The 21787-nt window shown below is 42.9% G+C and overlaps 1 protein-coding gene across 4 annotated transcripts; it reads right to left on the reverse strand.

Annotated features, from left to right (window-relative positions):
* Positions 1-16: 16 nt before the first annotated feature.
* Positions 17-21165, reverse strand: znf410 (zinc finger protein 410). Of its 4 annotated transcripts, none has more exons than XM_080791273.1 (12): positions 21062-21165; positions 20570-20651; positions 18139-18189; positions 17715-17850; positions 14743-14928; positions 10239-10460; positions 8880-9042; positions 6675-6856; positions 6312-6401; positions 4900-5019; positions 2194-2316; positions 17-439 (listed from the first exon to the last, which is right to left on the reverse strand). In XM_080791273.1, the coding sequence occupies exons 3-12, from the start codon at positions 18169-18171 to the stop codon at positions 333-335; spliced, it is 1362 nt and encodes a 453-aa protein (XP_080647399.1). In that variant the 5' UTR covers positions 18172-18189; positions 20570-20651; positions 21062-21165; the 3' UTR covers positions 17-332. The 4 variants fall into 4 exon arrangements, with proteins under 4 accessions (XP_080647399.1, XP_080647400.1, XP_080647397.1 ...); XM_080791274.1 differs by having other exon boundaries at positions 6687-6856; positions 18130-18189; XM_080791271.1 differs by having other exon boundaries at positions 18130-18189.
* Positions 21166-21787: the final 622 nt, after the last annotated feature.

The raw sequence follows: 21787 nt of genomic DNA on the forward strand, positions 1-21787 counted from the left end.
TATTGGCTGCTAATTACATATCTACAAGGGTGAAAGTCAACAGAAACTATTTACATATAGACGTCTTCATGTTAAGTCCATTCCTTTTGCTTGACTGACCACATGATGATGCAGGTATTATGTTCCGACATACCAAGAGTCCGACACCCTACCCAAACACTAACCCTAAACCGCACGCCACAGGTGATTTGTATCCCGCAGCACGGGTGATTTGTAACCGGCAACGCATGTAGGGAGCCACGGTGTTGTCATGGACTAATGACTGATGATGGATTTTTGGTATGTCGGATAAACGACCACATGATGTGTGGGGGAAGTTCACCATGACGACACTATAGCAGAGCAACCGTGACCTGCTCTCCGTACGTGACGTGGCTCTCGGACGTCATGGTCACCAGCTCATGAGGTTGAGAGAGAACCACCACAGTGTCTGCTGAACCTGGACAGAAACAGACAGACAGACACAGTGATCAGAGAGAGGCGATGTTACGCTAAAACCAGTGTTTACCCCCAAACGAAAAACATAAAAAAAGAACATGAAATGTATCCATCTATAAATGCCTAGTCTGTACGTGTGTACGGCTAATGCGCGTAACTCAAGAACCGTTCACCCCATCGACTTCAAATTCGACACACATGTTCCACCGAATCCACACCCCCACAGGGAATGCAGTGGTCGGTGTCGAGTCGGTCGGACCCACAAAAGGCCTCTGCCAGGGCTCTGGACAGGGCCCCTGCCCATGCTCCATATATGGAGCTGGCCTGTTCTGACATCACAACACTCCATATTTGGGCATGCCTGACACAGAACTCCATACAGGAATAAAGGGACACAGTGAGACGATACAGAAATCTCCATATATGGGCATAAAAGGGACACAGACAAGATGGGTGTTACGGGTACTCTGACACAGGTACAACGGGTATTGCATAGCTGGGTGGGGCATGGATCTCCAACTTCCATCGTTACCGACACGGTGCTCTACAGCCGGGGACCGGTCTAATAATCCATGAATTAAAAAGAAACCTTTAAAGAAAATAGCAGCTAACAGCTATTACATTGGGTTGGGTTAAGTTGGGTTAAGACACCACATTTCTCTTTCTAGTCTCGACTCTCGAGCTAAAATTGGGTTTTTGCTGCGCTAAACATCAAAGGTGTCTGTGACGGGGGGGATTGGGGGGTTAATGGCTCGTCGTAACAACCTCACCGAGGTTGAACTACGACAGCGAGGTCCTCCTTTCAGACATCCCATTCATTCCTGGCTGGCTGAAGGGAAATGTTAACGGTGTTTGACAGACACTTGTCACATTGCAGGAATGTGTCACTACAGTCGTCCTTGGGTTTTCTGCAAGCTGGCGGCCGGCTCTGCCACTCGGCTCTAATGAGGAATGCTGACAAGTCATTTTAGGGAATCTGAAGGACAAAATGGAGGAACTTTTCCAAGTTTAAATGGGTACTACTACCTCCTACCTTCTGCTAGTATTTGCGTTTTTCACAAGCTGCTCGTTCAATCTTAACTACGTAGTCAAGACAGGCCGAAACCTACAGTAGAGCCTGAGTTATACTTGGCTGCACATCCGCTGGTGATCTACAAAAAATGCGTTTATGCTTTATGTAAAGCACATTGGATTGCCATTATGAAATATGCTATACAAAAGTAATTAAATTGTATTTTAAAGATATTTTTGATCTTTTTTGCCTTTATTGATAGATCACAGTAGTAGGTAGACAGGAAACGGGCAGAGATTGGGGAATATACGCAGGTTCGGGACTCGAACCCGCGACACACTGTTGGATTACCAGCCAAGGTGCCTGGACCGCTAAGCTGGCCCAGGCCTTTAAATTGTATTTTAAAACCAGGAAAGCACACTTGTCATTTTAGATTTTTGCATTGGCTATTCAAAAAATAGCAGATATACTAATACAAGCTTGTAGATATACGGCTTCTATTTTTGAACAATTTTGAAAAACCTTGTCCGATTTAAACTATCCGATTTAAATTAGAAAGCATTACTAGAATAGGCCTCGGGTATGAATGGGTTAAAGAAATTAGGTCAAATAGTCATCCGTGCATGTATGACATGACTGTTGATGAGGTGGGATGCCATCCATGTCACACCAGGTATGATGAGCTGTGACTGCAGTTAGATCAGCATCCCCCTCTATGCCACATCATGTGATCCTACGCCTACCTTGAGCTCTCAGCATGGCATGATGAAGGTTCATGGGTTCCACTGACGTCGTCGTCATGGTGACCATGGTGTCACCCGTCTCCCCATCAGCCTCCAGCAAGCTGCTGTGGGTCAGAGCCTCTCCTGTCAATCACACACACACACACACACACACACACACCGCTGCCTTCAATTATGTGCCGATAAAACAGCACAGACAGTGACACTTGGGGAACAGGTAGGTGGATTTAGGGATTTCTAGACTGCCATAGTGGGGCCCACACTCCACATAAGTATACATTATTATTAAGCAACCTACTAAAGCCGCATTGCGACATGTTGTACATCAGCTATGTCAGTCAGTGAATAGATTTGGTGGTGTAAAAAGATTTGGTGGTGGGGAAAAGGGAGGAGACCATGCATTCCCCCAGGGAGTTTGTGTTGTGTTCACTTTTCTTTGCAAGGAGAAGCGAGGACTTGGCCCTAGATTTCCCCATGATCAGCACAGCCCGGAAACATGGACAACAGTACAATAATAATTCTCTTTTTTTTAATCCAATGGCACAAAGGCTTCAAATACAATGTGAAATTTTATACAATCATGATTCACCGTTCGCCGAGCTCTAAATGCTGCACAGATCAGATGTTCTCTACAACAAAATCTAACAATTATGACAAGGAAACCATCATAATACGGTTGCGTTGCTTTACTCAAAACAGTATTGAAACCGGTTCAAATTTGGAACCGGTTTCAATACTCATTTTCCACACCAGTCGTGCACCCTACTTTGAGAACTACTGGTACTGGTCTAGACCGACAAGCTAAACACACACGCAGTCACACACGCGCATCCTCACCTCTCCTTCCCCACGCTAACGCATGTCTCTCCACATATCACTTATCTCGTTTCTCATCTTTAAAAAAAAAACCTATTTACTGATACACGGTACAGAAAGCAGTGGAATACGGCATCAGCTCGAGGGCCCTTTTCATTTGAAATGTTTCACACAACTAACCCTGCCCGTGGGAACAGGCTGCCATTAGACCTCGTCTGGAGTCTCGGAGTGCCAGAGGAAAGGTCACTCAGGCGCCAGGCTCCTCTAGTCTACACGCAAAGCATAACATTTAGCGGGGGTCTGGCAAAGTGATGGAGAAGCTGTGACTTTTTTCCACACAGCCCGACTACACAAAATGTTCTGCCCGGCATGTTGGATTACAGACTACTGGTCAGTATGAAAAGCAGTTGCTTGTTATCACAATGCTAGGTTAGTGTGAAGAAGGCTTTCACATCACACAGTTGTTGTATAGGTCGCTTAGCCTGGACACCAGACGAATCTGCCACAGGATAAACAAATGCCCTGGGCAGAGATTGGTCTGGCACTCCTCAGTTTGAATTACATTTCACTCACCCCAGAGTTGTGGTTGACGAATCAGAGCCCACTATTCAAAGTGACACGTTGGAATCTGTTTGTAACTGCCCAATGTAAATCAATATTCCACACTGAAGTTCCAGACTAATATCTACGTAGTGATATTAGTCTGGCCATGCCAGGCTATTATGTCGCTATAGTTGCACTCTAGATATTTGCTAGTCCTAGTTGCTAATGGATACCACCCTGAGTCAAACCACGTCCATATTGTATGTGTGTGACTGAGTCAGTTCTCTGGGACTTGGCAAGTTCACCGTTCTGCCTCTGCATTAAAAAGATAATCCTCCCTCCCTTTTTCTTTTTTCTGTTCTTTGGTTGCCCCACTTTGTGTACTGTGTTGCTGTTCTGTTAAAAATTAAAAGATGATCCTATATTAATCATCTTGTCCTATTGTTGCTTCCAAATCCAATATAGGACAGCATTGTTAATTTAGGCAATAATAACTAACAAATCATTAGTGGGACATTAGAGTGAGACTGGGATTAGAACCAAGAATAAATTATAACTATGTCCCATTACCAAAATAATCCACCACAGCTATTCAAAAATATATGAAAAGAGAAAACGCTTTGTTCTAAAACAGAACATGAGGAATTTTGTCAAGTGACTGCAGGAGAAATGAATGAGCTCTGCAAAGACAAGCGTAATGAGGGGTATCTTGTTATTGCTCATATACACTTGAGACAGATTCAAAAAGAAATATGTCTGCTGTGCAGCCAGTCACAGATGGCTTTTCAAACCTGTAGGGCTTGTGCGGAATCTGAGCCAAATATGTAAAAAAGAAAAAAAAAAAAGAAAGTGCTATAGAAATCATCATTTAAAGAACAGAACATCATGAACAATTCATGCTGCAGTCTTTGATGTCACAGACCATGAAACAGCATCTGTACTTGGGCTGCGTACAGCTTATGTCCAACACTGCCTCTGTGTGTGTGTGTGTGTGTGTGTGTGTGTGTGTGTGTGTGTGCAGCAATATTTGTGAGTTGCTGTGATAGGAGAAGAATATCAAATGGAACCACCCTGTGTGTGAGTGAGTGAGTGAGTGAGTGAGTGAGTGAGTGTGCATGTGCATGTGCGTGTGCGTGTGCGTGTGCGTGTGCGTGTGCGTGTGCGTGTGTGTGTGTGTGTGTGTGTGTGTGTGTGTGTGTGTGTGTGTGTGTGTGTGTTTACACTTGTGAGGACCAAACCTCCCCACAAGTATAGAAGAATTTGATAAATAGACATTGTGAGGACCTTTTCCTTAGTCCTCACAAAATATTAATAATGTTTTGATTTTAGAGTGCGTGTGTGTCTGACCCGTTTCTCTGCCCTCACTGGTGAGTCCCTCCTCTCCGTGTCTCTTCCTCATGTGGACATTTCTGCTGCCAGACTGAGAGAAGGTCTTCCCACAGATCCCACACTGATGGGGCTTCTCACCTGATTGCGCGCGCGCGCGCACGCGCACACACACACACACACACACACACACACACACACACACACATTTGAATCCACAAATTACAATGAATTTGACAAGGAAAGAAATATAACGGGGTTGACAGTTCATGTTCACTTAAGGATACACATGGCACCTCCTCCTCCACACAGACAAACTGCCTATAACAGCCGAAACAGAACAGTATTTGGCAAGTTGTTTGGCTTTGCTTTTTGTCATTCCAGCTATTCTTAGGCCACTCATGGTCAGTTTATGCACATGGCCCAGGCTTGCCGTCAGGCAGAAACCTCTTGTTTCCTAATTCTAACTTTTATGTTTTTTATTTCATGCCCTACTATACAAGCTCAAAACATTGTAGATCTGCTAGAGTTTAGCTAGTGGTGGCATCACTGGATGGTGGTGATGGGATGGTGGAAGAACTACAGAGTGTCAACCGCATGTGGGTCCTGTCCATTATGCGTCTGTATGTGTCTGCAGCTACTGTATGTATGAGGATCTCCCAATGGCTGAGCAGCAAGCGGCTGCCAATGAGGAGAACGCAGTGTATTTTTTTAGAGCACACTTTGTAGTATTCATTGTTTTTAGTAGGGTTGTCCCGATCCGATTACATGATTGGAAATCAGGGCCCGATCACGTACATCGATAGTATCAATATTATATTAGACTGGATATTGTACTATTGTAATATGGCATAAGTATTCTATATAAATATAAATATCGGATCTGGAAAAATCGGTATCGGCAGATACTCAAATGATCGGATCCTGTAGCTGATGTTTCTTTTGTACTGTATGTACTTAATACAATAAATCATGAGTATTCCTTTAAAGGTAGAGTCAGTGATTTCACTTAATTCAAATATGACTTATTTTTTTGTTTTGTTGTGATAATCCTCTCTACTATAGAGTGTGCTGACCATATAAGGAGTTCCTCCCTGTCCCCAGTTAACCCCTGGGGGTCAAAAAACCTTAGGTTTCGTTTTTGTTCTCTATCCTGATTGGATGAAAGCTTGTGTCCCAAGGCAAAAACGAAACCTAAGGGTTTTTGACTGAAATCACTGACACCCCCTTTAACTCTAAAACGTAAGACCTCATCCTTACATACACAGCGCACTTGGAGAGTTATGACTAACAAACAGCACGTAGCCACATTTCAGGATGGCTTTCTTTCCCCGACACATATTCAATTGTCATCCTCAAATGTGAGGCCTGCCAATGTGAGAGGGCTCCTCAGCCCTCCTTGGCTTATTAAGGAAAGTGTGTCCCACACTCACCAGAATGTACGAGCATGTGCTTTCGTAGACTAGAGTATTCTGCAAATGATCGCCCACAACCATCTGCTTCACACAGAAAAGGCTTTTCTCCTGGAACCACACACACACACACACACACACACACACACACACACACACACACAGTTTTATTATATATAGAGTATATACACACCCAGCAGATACATATTACACAGTAGAGATTTAACCCATTAAGGCCTGAGGCAGACTCTGTCTGGCGGACAGTTATATCGCCAGTTACGTGACGCTGGTTGGCCATGCCACGGATTACTCGGATGTGTAGTTCCAGACCTCCAGTAGTAAAGTGTCGTGTGGTACTGTGTACCGTCTGTGGCTCTGACTGACCTGTGTGCGTACGTTTGTGGTTCTTCAGGTTTCCGGCGGTGGTGAACCTCTTGCCGCAGTTCTTCTCCTTGCAGATGTAGGGCTTCTCGCCGTTGTGGGTCCTCATGTGAACCTGCAGCCTCTGCAGCACGTAGAAGCTCTTCCCACAGCCCTCTGCCCCGCACCGGAACGTGCGGTCGTTCCTTCAGCGAAACCCCAAAGCAAACGACAAGCACGTGTATAATGAAACACAAGATCTCACGGCTGAAAATGTCTGTATGACCAAATCCTAATGTGTGATTTGTGAAACGGTGTGAAAGGAGCACTTAGCACTGTTGACACAACATGTAAAATTATGTTTTACCGTTCTACATACTGCCAACCAGGTGAAGAAATCACAGATTGAGGCTTTAACATTTGCTTTTATATGAAATATCTTAGACTAATAAGATTTTATGGAATATGCTTCTGAACATTTTGCTACTTCGACCACTTCAAATGCTCTATTCTTAAATTAATAACCGAAAATAGCCTATTTTCAAGTTCTCAATGCCGTCTCAATTGTAGATCGGCTATTTTCACTGCACAACATGCTTGCATAGAAAACATGCTGGCTTCTGTGGATTCCAAATGACTTAAATCAGTCCTCGTGTCTGAGAACTTAAATGAATGCTTATGCAGAACTTTGCCTTCATAAAGGCTTATTTACTGCAGCTTACCACACTATCAGGCAGGCTGACCGCAAATAGATTTTTCCAAAACTGATACAATAAACAAGATCACAGCTCCCTGCATTGCATTAAGCAGTCTTCTCCTTCGCTTTGATGCCGTTTTCTGTTGCCCCGGCAAGCTGCTGCGACCACAAGTAAATCAAAGAATGTGCAAACAGTCTTACTGCCAAAAACCAACTTGCCTGTTAATGATTCTACACAGTCGATTCAATCCTCCTTGTTTATGTTTGATACATTTTGATATCGGGAGATTAAATCCAAGTTAATATAGTGATGTGCTTTCATTTTATTGTTTTTAAATTGGGGTTAGTTGCGGTCGATTCAGTAGTCAAAGTAGATACGGCAGCTAGAGAAATGATATCACACAACAGAATAAGGCAAAAAATGAGAGTATAAAAGGAGACAATTTAGATTTAACATCTACAATGACAAATCAAACTGAGGTATGCAAGATGAATTAGATAAAAAAGTAAAAATGTCAACGTGTGTGTGTGTTTTTTATTATTATTAAGCAATTGCATTATGGTGTGTAGTAGTCTTTTTACATCATGTCAGTACAATGGAAAAGGCATATCTGCCTAAGTCAAAGAGATGACTTGGGCAGATTTTGGAATGTAACAAAAGTTCTGAGGGCATATGAAATTGAATAAGGCAAGGTGAATGAGCTGTGTTAGGAGAGTAGCGTTGGGCAGAATAAATAAAAGATAAAATATGACTTAGGATATTACTAAACGCACAAGTCAAAGAGATGACTTAGGCAGATAGCGTTTTCCCTTCTTTTCAGAAAACCTTGAAGTATGACTTAGGCAATTATGCTATGAGGCCAACGATTATGAGACCAGCGATTATGCAGTATCTTTCCTGAATAGTAATAAGCAGTAGTAGCTGACTTTGGAAAATGTGTTTTGAAAAGAAAAGAAAAAGGTTTGCTCAACTCCTAGCTGCTTATGTGTTTACGACTACGGTGTTTATACCCAAGACAATCTTGTGACTCATAAAGAAACTAACTTCGTTATTAGTCTGCTTTGGGCTCTGGTCCTTAGGGCTGGGCCATACAACTTCAAATCAATATAAGGATTATTTTACTTTTGCCTCCATTAAGATTAATGAACGATTCTAACAACAAAAAAAGTGAAAATAGGCTCAGGCGGCTGGCGTAGCCGTCTGGGCACCTAGGCTGGTAATCCAGCTTGACAGCGTGTCGCGGGTTGTCGGCGGTGAGTGAGTTAATCAGACTAATCGACTTAAGACAATTAGAAAAATCTAATTTGTTCAGTCGATTCTTTGATATACTGTATAAGAAACAAAAAATGTAAAGTAGCAAAAAATCTGCTTCTCAATTCTATTCTGCCATTCAATTCATCTACATAAAAGTCGGTTATTGGTTCTAAATAAATTTGATATATATTTTAGGTTAACTTAAATTGCCAACCCTGCCGAAACTAACTTTGTAATAATAAGCCTGTTATGTGCTCCAGGCAGTCCCTCGTCTTACCTGTGAGTTTTTAGGTGGTATTTGAGGTGAGCGGGCCAGGTGAACGTCCTGCAACAACCCTCGAAGGAGCAGCGAAGGATCTGCTTGGCCAGTGGGCGGCTCACCCGAGACAACAGCTCGCGCTGCTTCTCCCCGTCCTGCGTGAAGCTGTGTGTGTGGTCGCCTGGGCCAGCCGGAGGAGAGAGAGAGAGAGATAGAGACCGGAGGAGAGAGTAGGTCTGTCACAATTATTACGTAATCGTTTAATCGCGATTATTTGAGATAATAGTCATGATCGTCATCATTTTTAAAAGCAAAAACAGCAGATCTACAAGCTTACAACGAGTCACTTCGTTGTAAGTTTGTAGATCAGCCATTTACGCTATTTGAAGTACTAGAGCGGTGCCCATTGGAGCCTCTACAGCAGCCTACATGGAACGATGCATGTTGGAAATTAATGCCCCACAAATATCTGGGTATTGAAAACCTCAAGGGATGCAACTGTGACATATATACCGTGCGACACTACTGAAGGGCTATAGACCATTTGCAGACCGAGGCCATGTTTCCATCAGAGTTTGGAAGCACTCATTTTTAGTAAAGCAATGTCCTGCTGCCTCTCATTATGTGCCAATTCAAAACAGGTGGTACACAGGGCAGTTGAGTGATATCTAATGAGCACTTCCAAAATAACCACCTGCAAGTACACAAAGTAGCTCATAACATGTATACAGTGGATTTTTATGAAACAAACTTAATAATTCAAGCTTTCCGTACAGCTGCAATGTTGGTGAGTTTGACGTTGTTTAATACAATCAGATAGGACTTTTCTGTTTGGATGAATGGGCTGCCATTGGAAGTTGCACCTTGCCACACAAGGTTTCAGCTCGACAGCGACGATATAATACATGGCGACTCTACTATGCTGAATGCAATCACTCTCTCTTTTTAACTGCCTGCTGCTTGGAAGGCACTTATCAGCAGCAATCACACCAAGTCAGTGGTAACGTCTGTCTGTAACAGACACATTTGATGCTTCTGAGGGGGGACCTACAGGACATAATTTAATCATTGGCAGCTGGAGGGGTACTTCTACTAGCTCAGGGAATGAACATTTTATTCCACACTGCACTAAGGCCCGCCATGCTGCAGACATTGTACTCTCACACTGCACTGAAGTCAGTGTTAAAGACCAAAGTACTGTGAGACAATATTCTGCTGCATTAGCTACCTACCTACTGTATGAGACAAGACTCAGAGTACAAGTTGCTTTTCTAGCCTAAGATAGCTTTTAAAAGCTTTGACAAATGACGTTCTTCTAATTGCACTTCAATGGTTATCCTGCTTGTACTGATTGAGATAAAAAAAGAAGGCATTTACTGCTACTGACGCTTGCAGCCCTGGCATCTTGGCTGGCCCTGGCATCCCTGGCAAGCTGTGCCCGTGTGGCAGCGATCAGGCTGTCGTGCGCCAGCTCCTGCACCCGTAGGTACCAGGGAGCGCTGCCATCCATCCCGTAGTCCCCGGACGAGACCCCGTCGTCGTCGTCCTCCCCTGCTCCATCTGCAGAGAAGATCAGCGGCTCTGACGAGGTGCTGATACCTGAGGGTGACAAGGGAGCGATATAAATAGAGAAAAGATCGTCAAGAACAAATAGTGAGCCGTAATGCCGAGTTGCTGACGTGCTAATGCTTCACCCATTTAGACCTGAGGCCGAAGTTTCTTATGTCAGTGGTTCTCAAACTTGTTCGTGTCAAGGACCCCCAAAATGATATGCATGATTTGGCTGCCGACCAGCCATCTCAAAATATAGAAGATGTACAAGCTCATAAAGCTGCACGAAGTGACATGCTATGAGCTTGTATATCTGCTATTTGCTATGGCCAAAGTATACAATTAATGGTTAGTGGTTCAAATCTAAAATGACACAGATCAAACTGGGAGTGTGCCAAGTTTAGCCCACTGACTAGGACCCACTCACGGTAAACCTAAGGGCCACTTGACCCCTTTTGCAACCAGATCTTATTTTAATTATGTTTGGGAGACACTTTCCTGGGGTTCTTATGTGGGTAAAATGTGTTTTTAGATATTTCAGTATTTCAAAGTGTCCATGGGCTCCATGATGTCATGGACACTGGGCTCACTTATTTCCAAGCTGTCATTCTCTTGTATTATATCGTACTTGTATGATTTATTTATTTCCCACCACGGAGTAACCTCGCGGCAGACTATCCAGCCAGCATGCATCTTCCACCTTGGAGGAAACTCTGGTAAGGCCGGCAGTGTCGGTAGGCCAATCAGAGGCAGGCGGGGCGTTACCATGTCTATGCTCGGACGTAGAAAAGATATACACCATAATATCATGGATCCCATGGACACTTTGAAATACTAAAATATTATGTAAAAAGAAAACACATATTACCCACATAAAACCCCCAGGAAAGTGTTTGTCTCCCAAACATCAACATTGTTATAATTTAGCTATTGAAAAATAGCAGATCTACAAGCTCATAGCGCATTTTTTAAAAATAGTTAAAATGTGCTTGAAATCTTTCAGAACATTGTCATGATTTAGAAAATCATAATAATTTCGACGTCAGGCCTAAATGGGTTAAAATAAGATCTGGTTGCAGAAGGGGTGAAGTGGCCCTTTGACGTTACTGACAACCATTTTACAAAACATAGTGTAGATTTGAGGAAGCCACTGGTTTATGTTCATTTCAGTGTAACATTGTCGGAAGAACAGGAAACAAAAGTCTGCACACCTGATCGGCTCAGAGACAGGTGCTTAGGCAGGGATCAAGCATAGAGAATAAAATAAAATGATCCGCACAATGCCTGCACTGTCTGCACTTTTATTTAAGCAACGTTTCGGTCACATAGACCTTCTTCGGGCATCTAAATCACAGGCATCTAAGACGTTATAAAAGTGTTCCATTGGTAATAGTGTAATTAAGAGTGCAATTGTAGTGCAAAATTGTCAACAACATAGTTTTGCCATTATATGTATCGTTATCTAAAGATCACAATGACACGCAGCCTCTTTAACACACAGCAACACGCTGCACACGGGAAGAAAGACATCGAGAAGGAGACAATTTATTTAACGTCATGTCATGAGATAGTATTATTAGGGCCTGCATACTAGAAAAACGGTGCACTTTGCTCAGCACATACAGCTGATTACTGTACAAATCAGACATACATTTCCCAAGTGGTGTCTCTAATCTTTCTCTTTCCACATTTTGAATTCCATGCCATCACGATAACACAATCTGTCCCCCTTTGCATCATTGTGCTCAATCATCCCTAGGGGCCACTTGGGGACTTCCTGAAAGAGTAAGATTCTCTTATCGGCTCGTTTCCGGAAGATGGCACTCCCTGCATTCTAATGGGCAAGTTCAACATACGCGCAGATAAGTATCTTCTTGTTAGGGCTCTTCTGTCTTCATTCGACCTCTCCTTATCTCCTTCTCCTCCTACTCATAGAGCTATTAGACATAGGTTTCTCTAGAGAGAATGCTCTCCCTCTAACCTCTGTAACCCCCTACATATCTCTGATTACCACTTCATAACCTTCTCCATCTCTCTCTCTCCCTCAAACTATTACCACTCAACGTAAGGTGAGGGCCTTAAACGTCTCTCCCTTACCCCAACAATTCCCTCCCCTCCCCCTGAGACTGTAACCTGCTCCTTCCTCTCCACTATTTCATCTGTTTGACCATCACTGCCCTCTCAAGGCAGCCCCCGCCAGCTCCTTGGTTATCTGAAATCCTCAGAGCTGAACGAACAGGTCTCGGGGCAGATGAAAAGAAGTGGCGCAAAACAGGTTAATCAGATGACCTCTCCCAATTTCACTCACTCCTTTCTGCCTTCTCCCCTCCCTCCTCGATCTACTGCCAAGTCCTCTTTCTACTGCGTTAAGATTCAGTCCTCTGCCTCTAACCCAAGGAAGCTTCTTTCTCCTGCCCCGTTCATCACTCTCCGCCAAGGCTTTCATCACCTACGACGTCAGAAACGCTTTCTCCAATGTTCCCACTAATCAAGTGCCTAACTCACTCAACGCTCTCCTATCTCTCCAGATGGTCATAAGACACCTCTAGACTGCATTCTTTCCTGGATCTTCGAGACCGTTCTAGAACTAATAGGGGTGGGCGATATGGTGATACAATATCGTATTGTGAGACGTTATTCACAGATATCGTATATATCTGATAGTGAATGCACATTTGCATTCATTTATCATTTTGTATAACAACGTTTTCGTTAGCCAAGTATTTTGGTCTAAATGTTCTGTTACTTATTTTTCTTTTAGTTTGTTACCTTGTAGGTGGTTGTACTGTTAACACATTCTGTACATACGTCTGGAAACGTCATAGGGGCTCGAACCGAGCAGTACATACGACGTCTGTAGACGTCCTAGCGCATCCTCAATGATACCGGGCGAGAGAGGAATATTCTATTCTATTTTTCCATATCGCCCAACCCTAATCTACTCCCTTTCATTACATTCATCATCAACAGTCAAATTAATCCTCAAGAAAACAACCATTGAACACTCAAGACAGTAGAACTACAGGCCGTCGGGATAAAGTTGTTTTAAAAAAATCAATCCTTTCCTTTCTTTCAAAAACTCTTGAACGTGTTGTCTCTAACCAGCTTTCTCTCCATGTCTCACAGAACTAGACCTCATGCTTACTCTGCTTATTCCGATTTCACACGTCGTTCAGTCGCTCAAGATAATGACTAAAGTCGCTACGGATATTGCCTAAATTGGAATAGTAAATTGTCAAAATCATAAGGCATCAGCTATTTGTGTACTAAAGCAGTGGTTCCCAAAGTGGGGTCCGGGGACCCCCAGGGGTACCTGAGGGAGTTCCAGGGGGGACCCATCTATTTTGTTCATGTTCATAAAGTGCTAAAGTGTTTAAAGCAGTGGTTCCCAAACTTTTTCATGTCAAGGACCCCCAAATTGACACTACTTAGCCCGTGGACCCCCATTTGAAAAGATATGCCAGGGACCCCCATAAGAGAAGACGTACACATTTAGACGTCTACATTTAGATGTTAGCTCTAAAGTGTTTAAAGCAGTGGTTCCCAAACTTACATTTAGACGTCTACATTTAGACGTCTACATTTAGACGTCTGTATACATTTAGACCAGTGGTTCCCAAAGTGATGTCCGGGAACCCCCAGGGGTACCTGAGGGAGTTCCAGGGGGGACCCATCTATTTTGTTCATGTTCATAAAGTGCTAAAGTGTTTAAAGCAGTGGTTCCCAAACTTACATTTAGACGTCTACATTTAGACGTCTACATTTAGACGTATACATTTAGACGTCTACATTTAGACAGTGTCCCCCTGAGTGCCTTCCCAGTGCCTCCCCAGTGCCTCCCCAGTGTCTCCCCAGTGCCTCCCCAGTGCCTCCCCAGTGTGCCCCCCGAGTGCCTTCCCAGTGCCTCCCCAGTGTGCCCCTGAGTGCCTCCCCAGTGTCTCCTCAGTGCCTGCCCAATTGCGGCCTGTGCCCAGCACCATGCCAAAGCTTTTTCCTGCAGGAAACACTGGTTGTGGTTGTAAATATATTGTTATCCGTGTTGCGAGGATGAGAGGGTACCTGGAAAAATATCTACCCCAAAAGGGGTACCTGGTCCAAAAAAGTTTGGGAACCCCTGTACTAAAGGCACATATCGCATCAGTGTCGTTTGTTGTCAAACTGCATACCTGCTACGCAAAATGCACACAGGTACGCAGGTCTGTTAAACGGATGAAGCCGAAAAGGATTATCTATGTTGTGTCCTCATTCACAGAATCACAGTGAATCCAGAGACTGGCAGATAGCAATTGCACAGATTATATTATGCTTTGTGTTTTTAATGTTGCTTCACCTTTGGCTAGGTTTAGCAGGACATAGGAGGTGCTGTCTGACTGCTGCAGGTCGTGGAGGATCGGTGGAGGGCTGGGGGAGCTCCTTGGGTGGGAGTGGGCTTGGACAACCATGGGGCTTCGCTCTGAAACGCCCCCGAACTCCGACAAGGAAGGAGTGCTCTCAGGCTCATGGCTGAGGGCACCACCTGGGAAGAAAATCACAAATACTTTACGTTTTTAAGATGAACTAAGTTGTTACCTTAAGGCAGAACAATTGAGCGTTATGAAGGTTAAAGGCTGCAGAGAATGGGTACAAAAACATTTACACTCCAATAAATTTGAATTAACCTTTAAACTGCGAGTATAAACAGCTTCTGTTAGCAGAATGAATGTAAGCAGCTGACGAAATCGCTCTTGGAGATATGTTGGTCTTTATATTAAATGTTTGAATTGTGTTTATAAGCTTCAATAATGTGTTTTATTTCTATGTACTGTTTAAGATACCAGGGTTTTTCGAAGAGGGAACTTTTGGGGTGGGATAGGTATGGGGTATGCTATTGTTTTATTGACCAATATGTGATTTGGACAATATTAATATACTGCTATTGGTGCCAGAGTGGGACATTTCTGCTTTACAACCTGGTGCTGCTGAATTGAAGAGACCAGGTTGATTACAGTTTGTTATTATTTATTTTCATTATTTTTTACAGGGAAAAAAAGCTTTGGGGAACCGTTTTGTCATATTTTATTTATATGACAGTGGGAAGTAATTATAATGTCGCATTTGATAGAACAAATATTTGAGGGTATAGTATTTTGTTCATTGGCTGACTTTGTTTTCCTGCGACGACCCGTAAAGGATAGAGGGAATATTCTGAGGCGTAGTAACGCTTCCATCAGTTTTCATCAGTGCAACGCTGGATTAATGATTTACTGTATATTATGCACCGATCATGCCTATTTGATCTAGTTTTGAGCCATAGTGCAAATAACGACAGCGTGTGTGCGTGCATGCATGCACACACACACACACAGGGATTTTGGCCGTTTTTACATGGACGCGATCGTCTGTTAGCTACAAATGCTGTCAGATGTCATAATGATGTTAGAACAGGCCAGCTCCATGCCCCACCAGGCTATGCAATACCTGTTGTACCTGTGACAGAGTACCCGCTTCACCCATCTGTCTGCGTCCCTTTCATGCCCATATATGGAGATTTCTGTATATGTCTCTCTGTGGGCCTTTATTCCTATATATGAGGTTCTGTGTCAGGCATGCCCAAATATGAAGTGTTGTGATGTCAGAATAGGCCAGATCCATATATAGAGATATAGGGGTGATCAGGTTCAGAGCCCGGGCAGAGGCTTTTGTGCTGGTTCCAAGTTCCAACAACCGGCTATCCGACACCGGGCACTGCACTCCCTGTGGGGGTGTGGAACGTGGGTGTCAAATTTGAAGTCAGTGTGGCGAACGGTTCTCGAGTTATGTGCATTAAAGATGTACACACAGACGTACAGAGCAATGGTGCATTTATAGATAGATGGTGTTATCATTTACACCTTCTTTTAATCAAACCTATACCTTGCACTGCTCTGGATTTATTCCCTACTAGTACTTTCTGCTGGAGCATCTAGTATTTTCCCTGTGTAGAATCAATAGGTAATTCTACCCATCACTAACAATATGAAGCATAATAATCTGAAACAAATTCGTTTTGTGTCGACTGTCGAGCACAATCAATGTACACTTAGTTTTCCTGGAGCAGAGACTCCTCTCCACAATGCTTCTAAGAAGGCATTCTTAAACCTGGGTTTAAACAAAACAATCCCCAGGAAAGGGATCTGTGTGTGCAAACTGTGCATGTGGCAATAGATGAAGAGAGACGTCCAACTGAAAAGTATGCATGCCACAACACGGTTAGGCAGCCGCATAACATTAACTATCACATCTAATTAAGAGTTTGGTCAAAAGATATGAGAATGAGTGAAACATTGTAGCCGCTGCCGAACTGTAAAAGCATGTTGGTCTCACTGTTAAAAACCAAAGTTGTGGCTAAAGTCCATGTGGCACATGATTGATGAGAGAATGGCTGTTGCCAGTCCAAATAAAAATATGCCTGGAGTGGACTAGATCACTAGTTTCAGATGATAATTCTAACACCGGGGCTCCACCGGGGTGTTGCGTCTCCGTCGCGTGTGTCAAAAAACGAACCGGGGCAATTTTAATGCAGTCACGCAACGCAACGCGGGCAGTGGAGCCTTCATTGATTAAAAAGGGAACATTCCCCGACGGTGACGGAGACGCGACGCTGGCGCGCCCGGTGGAGCCCCGGTGTAATGCTTTGCCGAGTGCCAATCCATCTGTATTATACACAAAACCTTTTTGTCTGGTGAAAACCTGAGCTATTTACCCGAATAGCCTTGTAATCAACTACGTGGTAACAGGCAATTCAGTGTCTATAGGTGACAATGACTGTAGTTGTGCAGGCATGCAAACAGGCCCAGGGTGAAAAAGGTGACCCTGGGCCACCCTAGATATTCCCTGATCAGATCATAGAATAAATCAGATCTGTCTGAAGTGAGTGGTACTGTACTGTACTGTACTGTACTGTACTGTACTGTACTGTACTGTACTGTACTGTACTGTACTGTACTGTACTGTACTGTACTGTACTGTACTGTACTGTACTGTACTGTACTGTACTGCCCTCCTCCCTGGCCTGTGTGTGTCTGTGTGTTAGGCTGTGCAACAGGGACACAGCCACACACATCTATAGGAGTGGTTGCACTCCTCAAAAATGTAGTGTTGCAACTTGCAAATTGCGGCCAAACTGGCTCTAATATAAGCAAAAACATGGCGGATCTAGTGGCCTGAAAGCTCTACAATGACCACAGACCTGCCAGTTGCAGTGAGTTGAAACAAACGCTCTGAATGACCATTTTCCTTTCAGGTCCAGTGGCCTGAACGCCCTAGTCTAAAATGACCACAAACCTGTCAGTTCCAGCGGGCTGCATAGAGAGCCAGACCCAGTGGCTGCCAGCAGAGGCAAGCAGGAGTGCTTGGACTCAGAGTCCTCCAAACCCTGTGCCAATGGGATGGAGGCGTTCTGTACAAACTGCACCAGCAGCTGATGAGAGAAACAGAGTAAGCGATGAGCTAGAAGACGTGTATGTAATTTTTGTCGTGCAACAGATAATAATTCTACTCATCAATTTAATTGATTATGAAAACATTATCCATTTATAATACTGTAATAACAAATGTAATTTTAGATTATTCTATAAATAAAATATGTAATGGATAGAATAATCACTAAGAACAAAAATTTAGTTAATGAATTACTTTGTCACCAAAAAAAGGACCAGGTTCTAGAGACTATAGGGAATATAAGAGAGAGGCAGGTCACCTGACTCACCTCAGGTTTGGAGTCCAACTCATCGGAAAGCATGGGTCAGACTTCTGAAACCTGTAGGAATGAGATGGGAAACCGTAACCACCACACATTATACACACATCAGTCATTGAACCACGCACAGAACGTCGGAAAAGAACGCAAACAACGGAAGCGAGGCGCGAGGTTGTGACACACAAACATACACATTACTAAAATAATAATCAGACTAATATGGGGGAGGGGGAGGGACACAACTGAGAAAGCGCACGCAAACAACGGCCGCGAGGCGCGAGGTTGTGAGTGTGACACACAAACATACACGTTACTAAAATAATAATCATACTAATATGGGGGGAAAACACAACGGAGACAGTGCTTCTTTCACCTGACAAATATCATTATGTGATAATTTCTTGTTTTATTATGGGATGAATCTAGAGTTGATTCTTTTTCTAAGTGTTGGAGTTTGGAAGCGCTCGGCAAAGTCACTGAATGGCCCTGCTGCTGCTGCGTGGTGCGTACCACCTGTTTCGAATTTGCACAAAATGCAGGTGGCAGCAGCACGACCAGTTAATAAAAACGAGTGCTTCCAAACTCTAACACAGAAAATATCACGGCACGGAATAACATGCATAACATGTCTATGGTCAGTGTTGCACACAACTGGTGCGTCACTGCGCATGCGTGACACGTCGTCAAAACGTTTGCTGTGTGGTAGATCAAAGGCATGCGATGCGTATGAGGAGAGGACAGCTGAGACAGGAATTTAGAGAATGCTGACAGGCACTCAAAAGGCGCACCAAACTAAAACTACATGTACAGGTGCTCCTTTGAGTACTAGCCCAAAATAATAATGTGCCCCCCTCTCTATGGTGGATTTTTATGAAACAAAAGCTTTGCAGTTTTTCTTAAACTAAAGAGGAGTGATCCATCTCTCTTCCCTTACAATCTGATGATAGTTGCACAGTAGTGACTGCAAAGGAAAATATGACACAACGATTATAGTATCAAGAACAAAACATATGGCTTGAATATTTATTTTTAAAAGACCTATTTGAGTTCAGAAGAGTAGTGTTCCTTCTAGACTGACATGTGTAGCTATTCTTTAATCAAATGTATGCAGTCAGAATAAGCCTAAAGACACCACGAGTTGCTTTAATTATTTTCAAATTAGTTTGTCTTTTATTTGAATATCAGCCTAATCAGCAACTACGTTTTTTGAAACTTATTGTTAGTTAGAACATGTCTAAAATAACCTAAAATATATTTTAAGGTGATTGCTAAATAAGTCATAATCCGATTCATTGATTAATCGTTTAAATAGTGGCTGGATGGTAAACACAAGGTTGCCAGTTCGAACCCGGGCTCCCCCAGAGTTAGTGTCGAAGTGTCCTTGAGCAAGACTCTGAACCCCTAATTGCTCCCGATGTGCAGGTTGGTGCCTTGCATGGTTTCCGCCGCCATCGGTGTATGAATGTGTGCGTGAATGGGTGAATGTAATGCACAATCTATGTAATGCGCCTTGGATAAAGGCGCTATATAATACCCATGTATACCTGTCGAAATACTTCCTTAATGTCAAAGAAGTCCACACCCACAACAGAGGGAGTTCAACAAAACATGTGCAACCCAGATTCGGCACAAACAAGGGACTAATTAATTTCGCTCCGATGCCACCAAAATGTGGAACACCCTACCAACAGGCATTAAGAGATGTATGCTGCTGCAAATGCCTTGACTCTTTCAAAAAACGCTCTCAAAGGGCACCTACGGACGGCTGCAATTCGAAACTGGCCCCCGTAAAATCTGAATCGCCCACCCACCCCTCAATGTATGTTTTTTGACCCTATTAACTCTATGATGATTTCCAGTTTTTGGCTATAATAGTAGTGTGTATTTGTAAATGTTGTGATGAATTGAACATGGTGGACCGGGCACTATTGTAAACAAGTGTAATGCAATAAGGTTATTTATCTCAGGGTCCTTTTCTTTGACTATATAGAAGTGTCTATTTGTATGTCTCTAAATGTTTTGATGAATTGAACATGGTGGACCCTCTTGTAAACAAGTGTAATGCTTAATTGGGTCGTCCACTCACAGTTAACAGTCTTTGTATTGAGTTTGTGCTTAAAATGTACTGTAATTCTGCAAACTGTTAATAAATATTTCAATCAATCAATGGTGTCGTCCCATTATCTACAATCTATGTGTCGTCCACAGTTAACAGTTTTGTATCGAGTTGTGTTTGAAATGTATTGTAATTCTCCAATATGTTAATAAATACTCCAATCAATCAAAAATCAGCTGTTGTAAATGTAAATAAGTGTAATAATGCTTAATCATGGATCGTCCACAAAGTATAGGCCTATATATTTTGTATTGACTTGTGCTTTAGTTTGAAATGTACCCATTCTGCATACTGTGAAATACAATTATCAATCAAAGCACTTACCCCAAGTTTACCCGTTACTTATGTTGATCATATATTATTTTGGTTTTCCAGTCATCTCTCGCTCAAAACCATCCTACAGCATCTACAGACAAGAACATATGGGATCAATCAACAAATCAACAAAGAAAACACCGTCGCTACAGTTTGTCAACATGGTAAAGTTAAGTGTCTACTATAGTATAATGCTACACTACCTTTAAGCGGGAGACAATGCCACTATTCTATGACAACTGTGTAAATAGGTAAAATACAAGGTCAATATTCATAACAATTTGAAGTGTAAACATTGCTGGGGGTGCTAAATGCGAGCTAGCTTAAACCACAGCTGTACCAAACTTGTATACAGCCGGCGTGTTTGTTATTGACATTCGCTAGTAAGCTAACTATGCTAAGCAGCTAGCCAGTTTAACGTTTCATGCTTTGTGTCAAAGACAACCATTTGAGTCGCGGGACACTTTTATTGGCATTATTACACCAGAGCAGAGTACTAACCTGTATCACCCATATACAGGTTAAAATACAGTTGTTGTTCCCTTTGTAACTGTAACTTTGACAGAGAGAGGATTGTCTACATTCACCAGTGGGCTGCAACAAGATTGTTCTACGGAAAGCCGAATGGAACATGACTTAAGTCAACTTCCGCGTTGTGTGTGTGTGTGTGTGTGTGTGTGTGTGTGTGCGCGTGTGCGCGTGCGTGCGTGTGTTGCCTGACACCTGACTGCTCCCTAGTGTTGAAATGGTGTAACTGCAGGACAGTAGGAGTGATCCAGTCACTGTGGAAGTGAAGTGCATTTCATTAAAGGACCGTCACCGTCACTCACCAAGCAGTCCTGAAAGGACTTGGTCCTTTATTGTTATTAAAGGACCAAGCAGTCCTGAAAGTCCTTTATTGTTTAGTTGTTTTTCTTCTCATTCTCCTTCCGCCAAAAATAGTAGTATGATATTACGAGTGATGAGAATACCACATTAATAAACCATTTTGGCAGATCATATCATATAATGCTTATAATCATAATGCCAAAACCCCAAACTAATCTACTGTAGAAGTTTGTAATGGTCACTTTGATCTTGCTTACCATTTGCACTGTACACAGAAAAAAGGAAATCTCAACCACCAGAAAACAAGGTTTCTCCCTAAGGCTTTCACTAAGCACAGGAGAAACATCCTACTTCATTACAATGAAGAACAAAGCGCAAATCATGGCCATTGAAATAATT

The sequence above is a fragment of the Protomyctophum bolini genome, assembly GCF_963924005.1.
Source record: "Protomyctophum bolini genome assembly, chromosome: 19".
NCBI lineage: Eukaryota > Metazoa > Chordata > Actinopteri > Myctophiformes > Myctophidae > Protomyctophum > Protomyctophum bolini.

What these genes read in the sequence shown, in the direction of transcription:
- znf410 (XM_080791271.1), bottom strand. Translation starts at nt 18,171, where the DNA reads ATGCTTTCCGATGAGTTGGACTCCAAACCTGAGGTGAGTCAG. An exon ending in CAGCCCGCTGGAACTGACAG is followed by an intron (nt 14,929 to 17,714) that starts GTTTGTGGTCAT and finishes TTTTCTTCCCAG; the next exon opens with GTGGTGCCCTCAGCCATGAG. An exon ending in CAGTGAGGGCAGAGAAACGG is followed by an intron (nt 2,317 to 4,899) that starts GTCAGACACACA and finishes TGTGATTGACAG; the next exon opens with GAGAGGCTCTGACCCACAGC.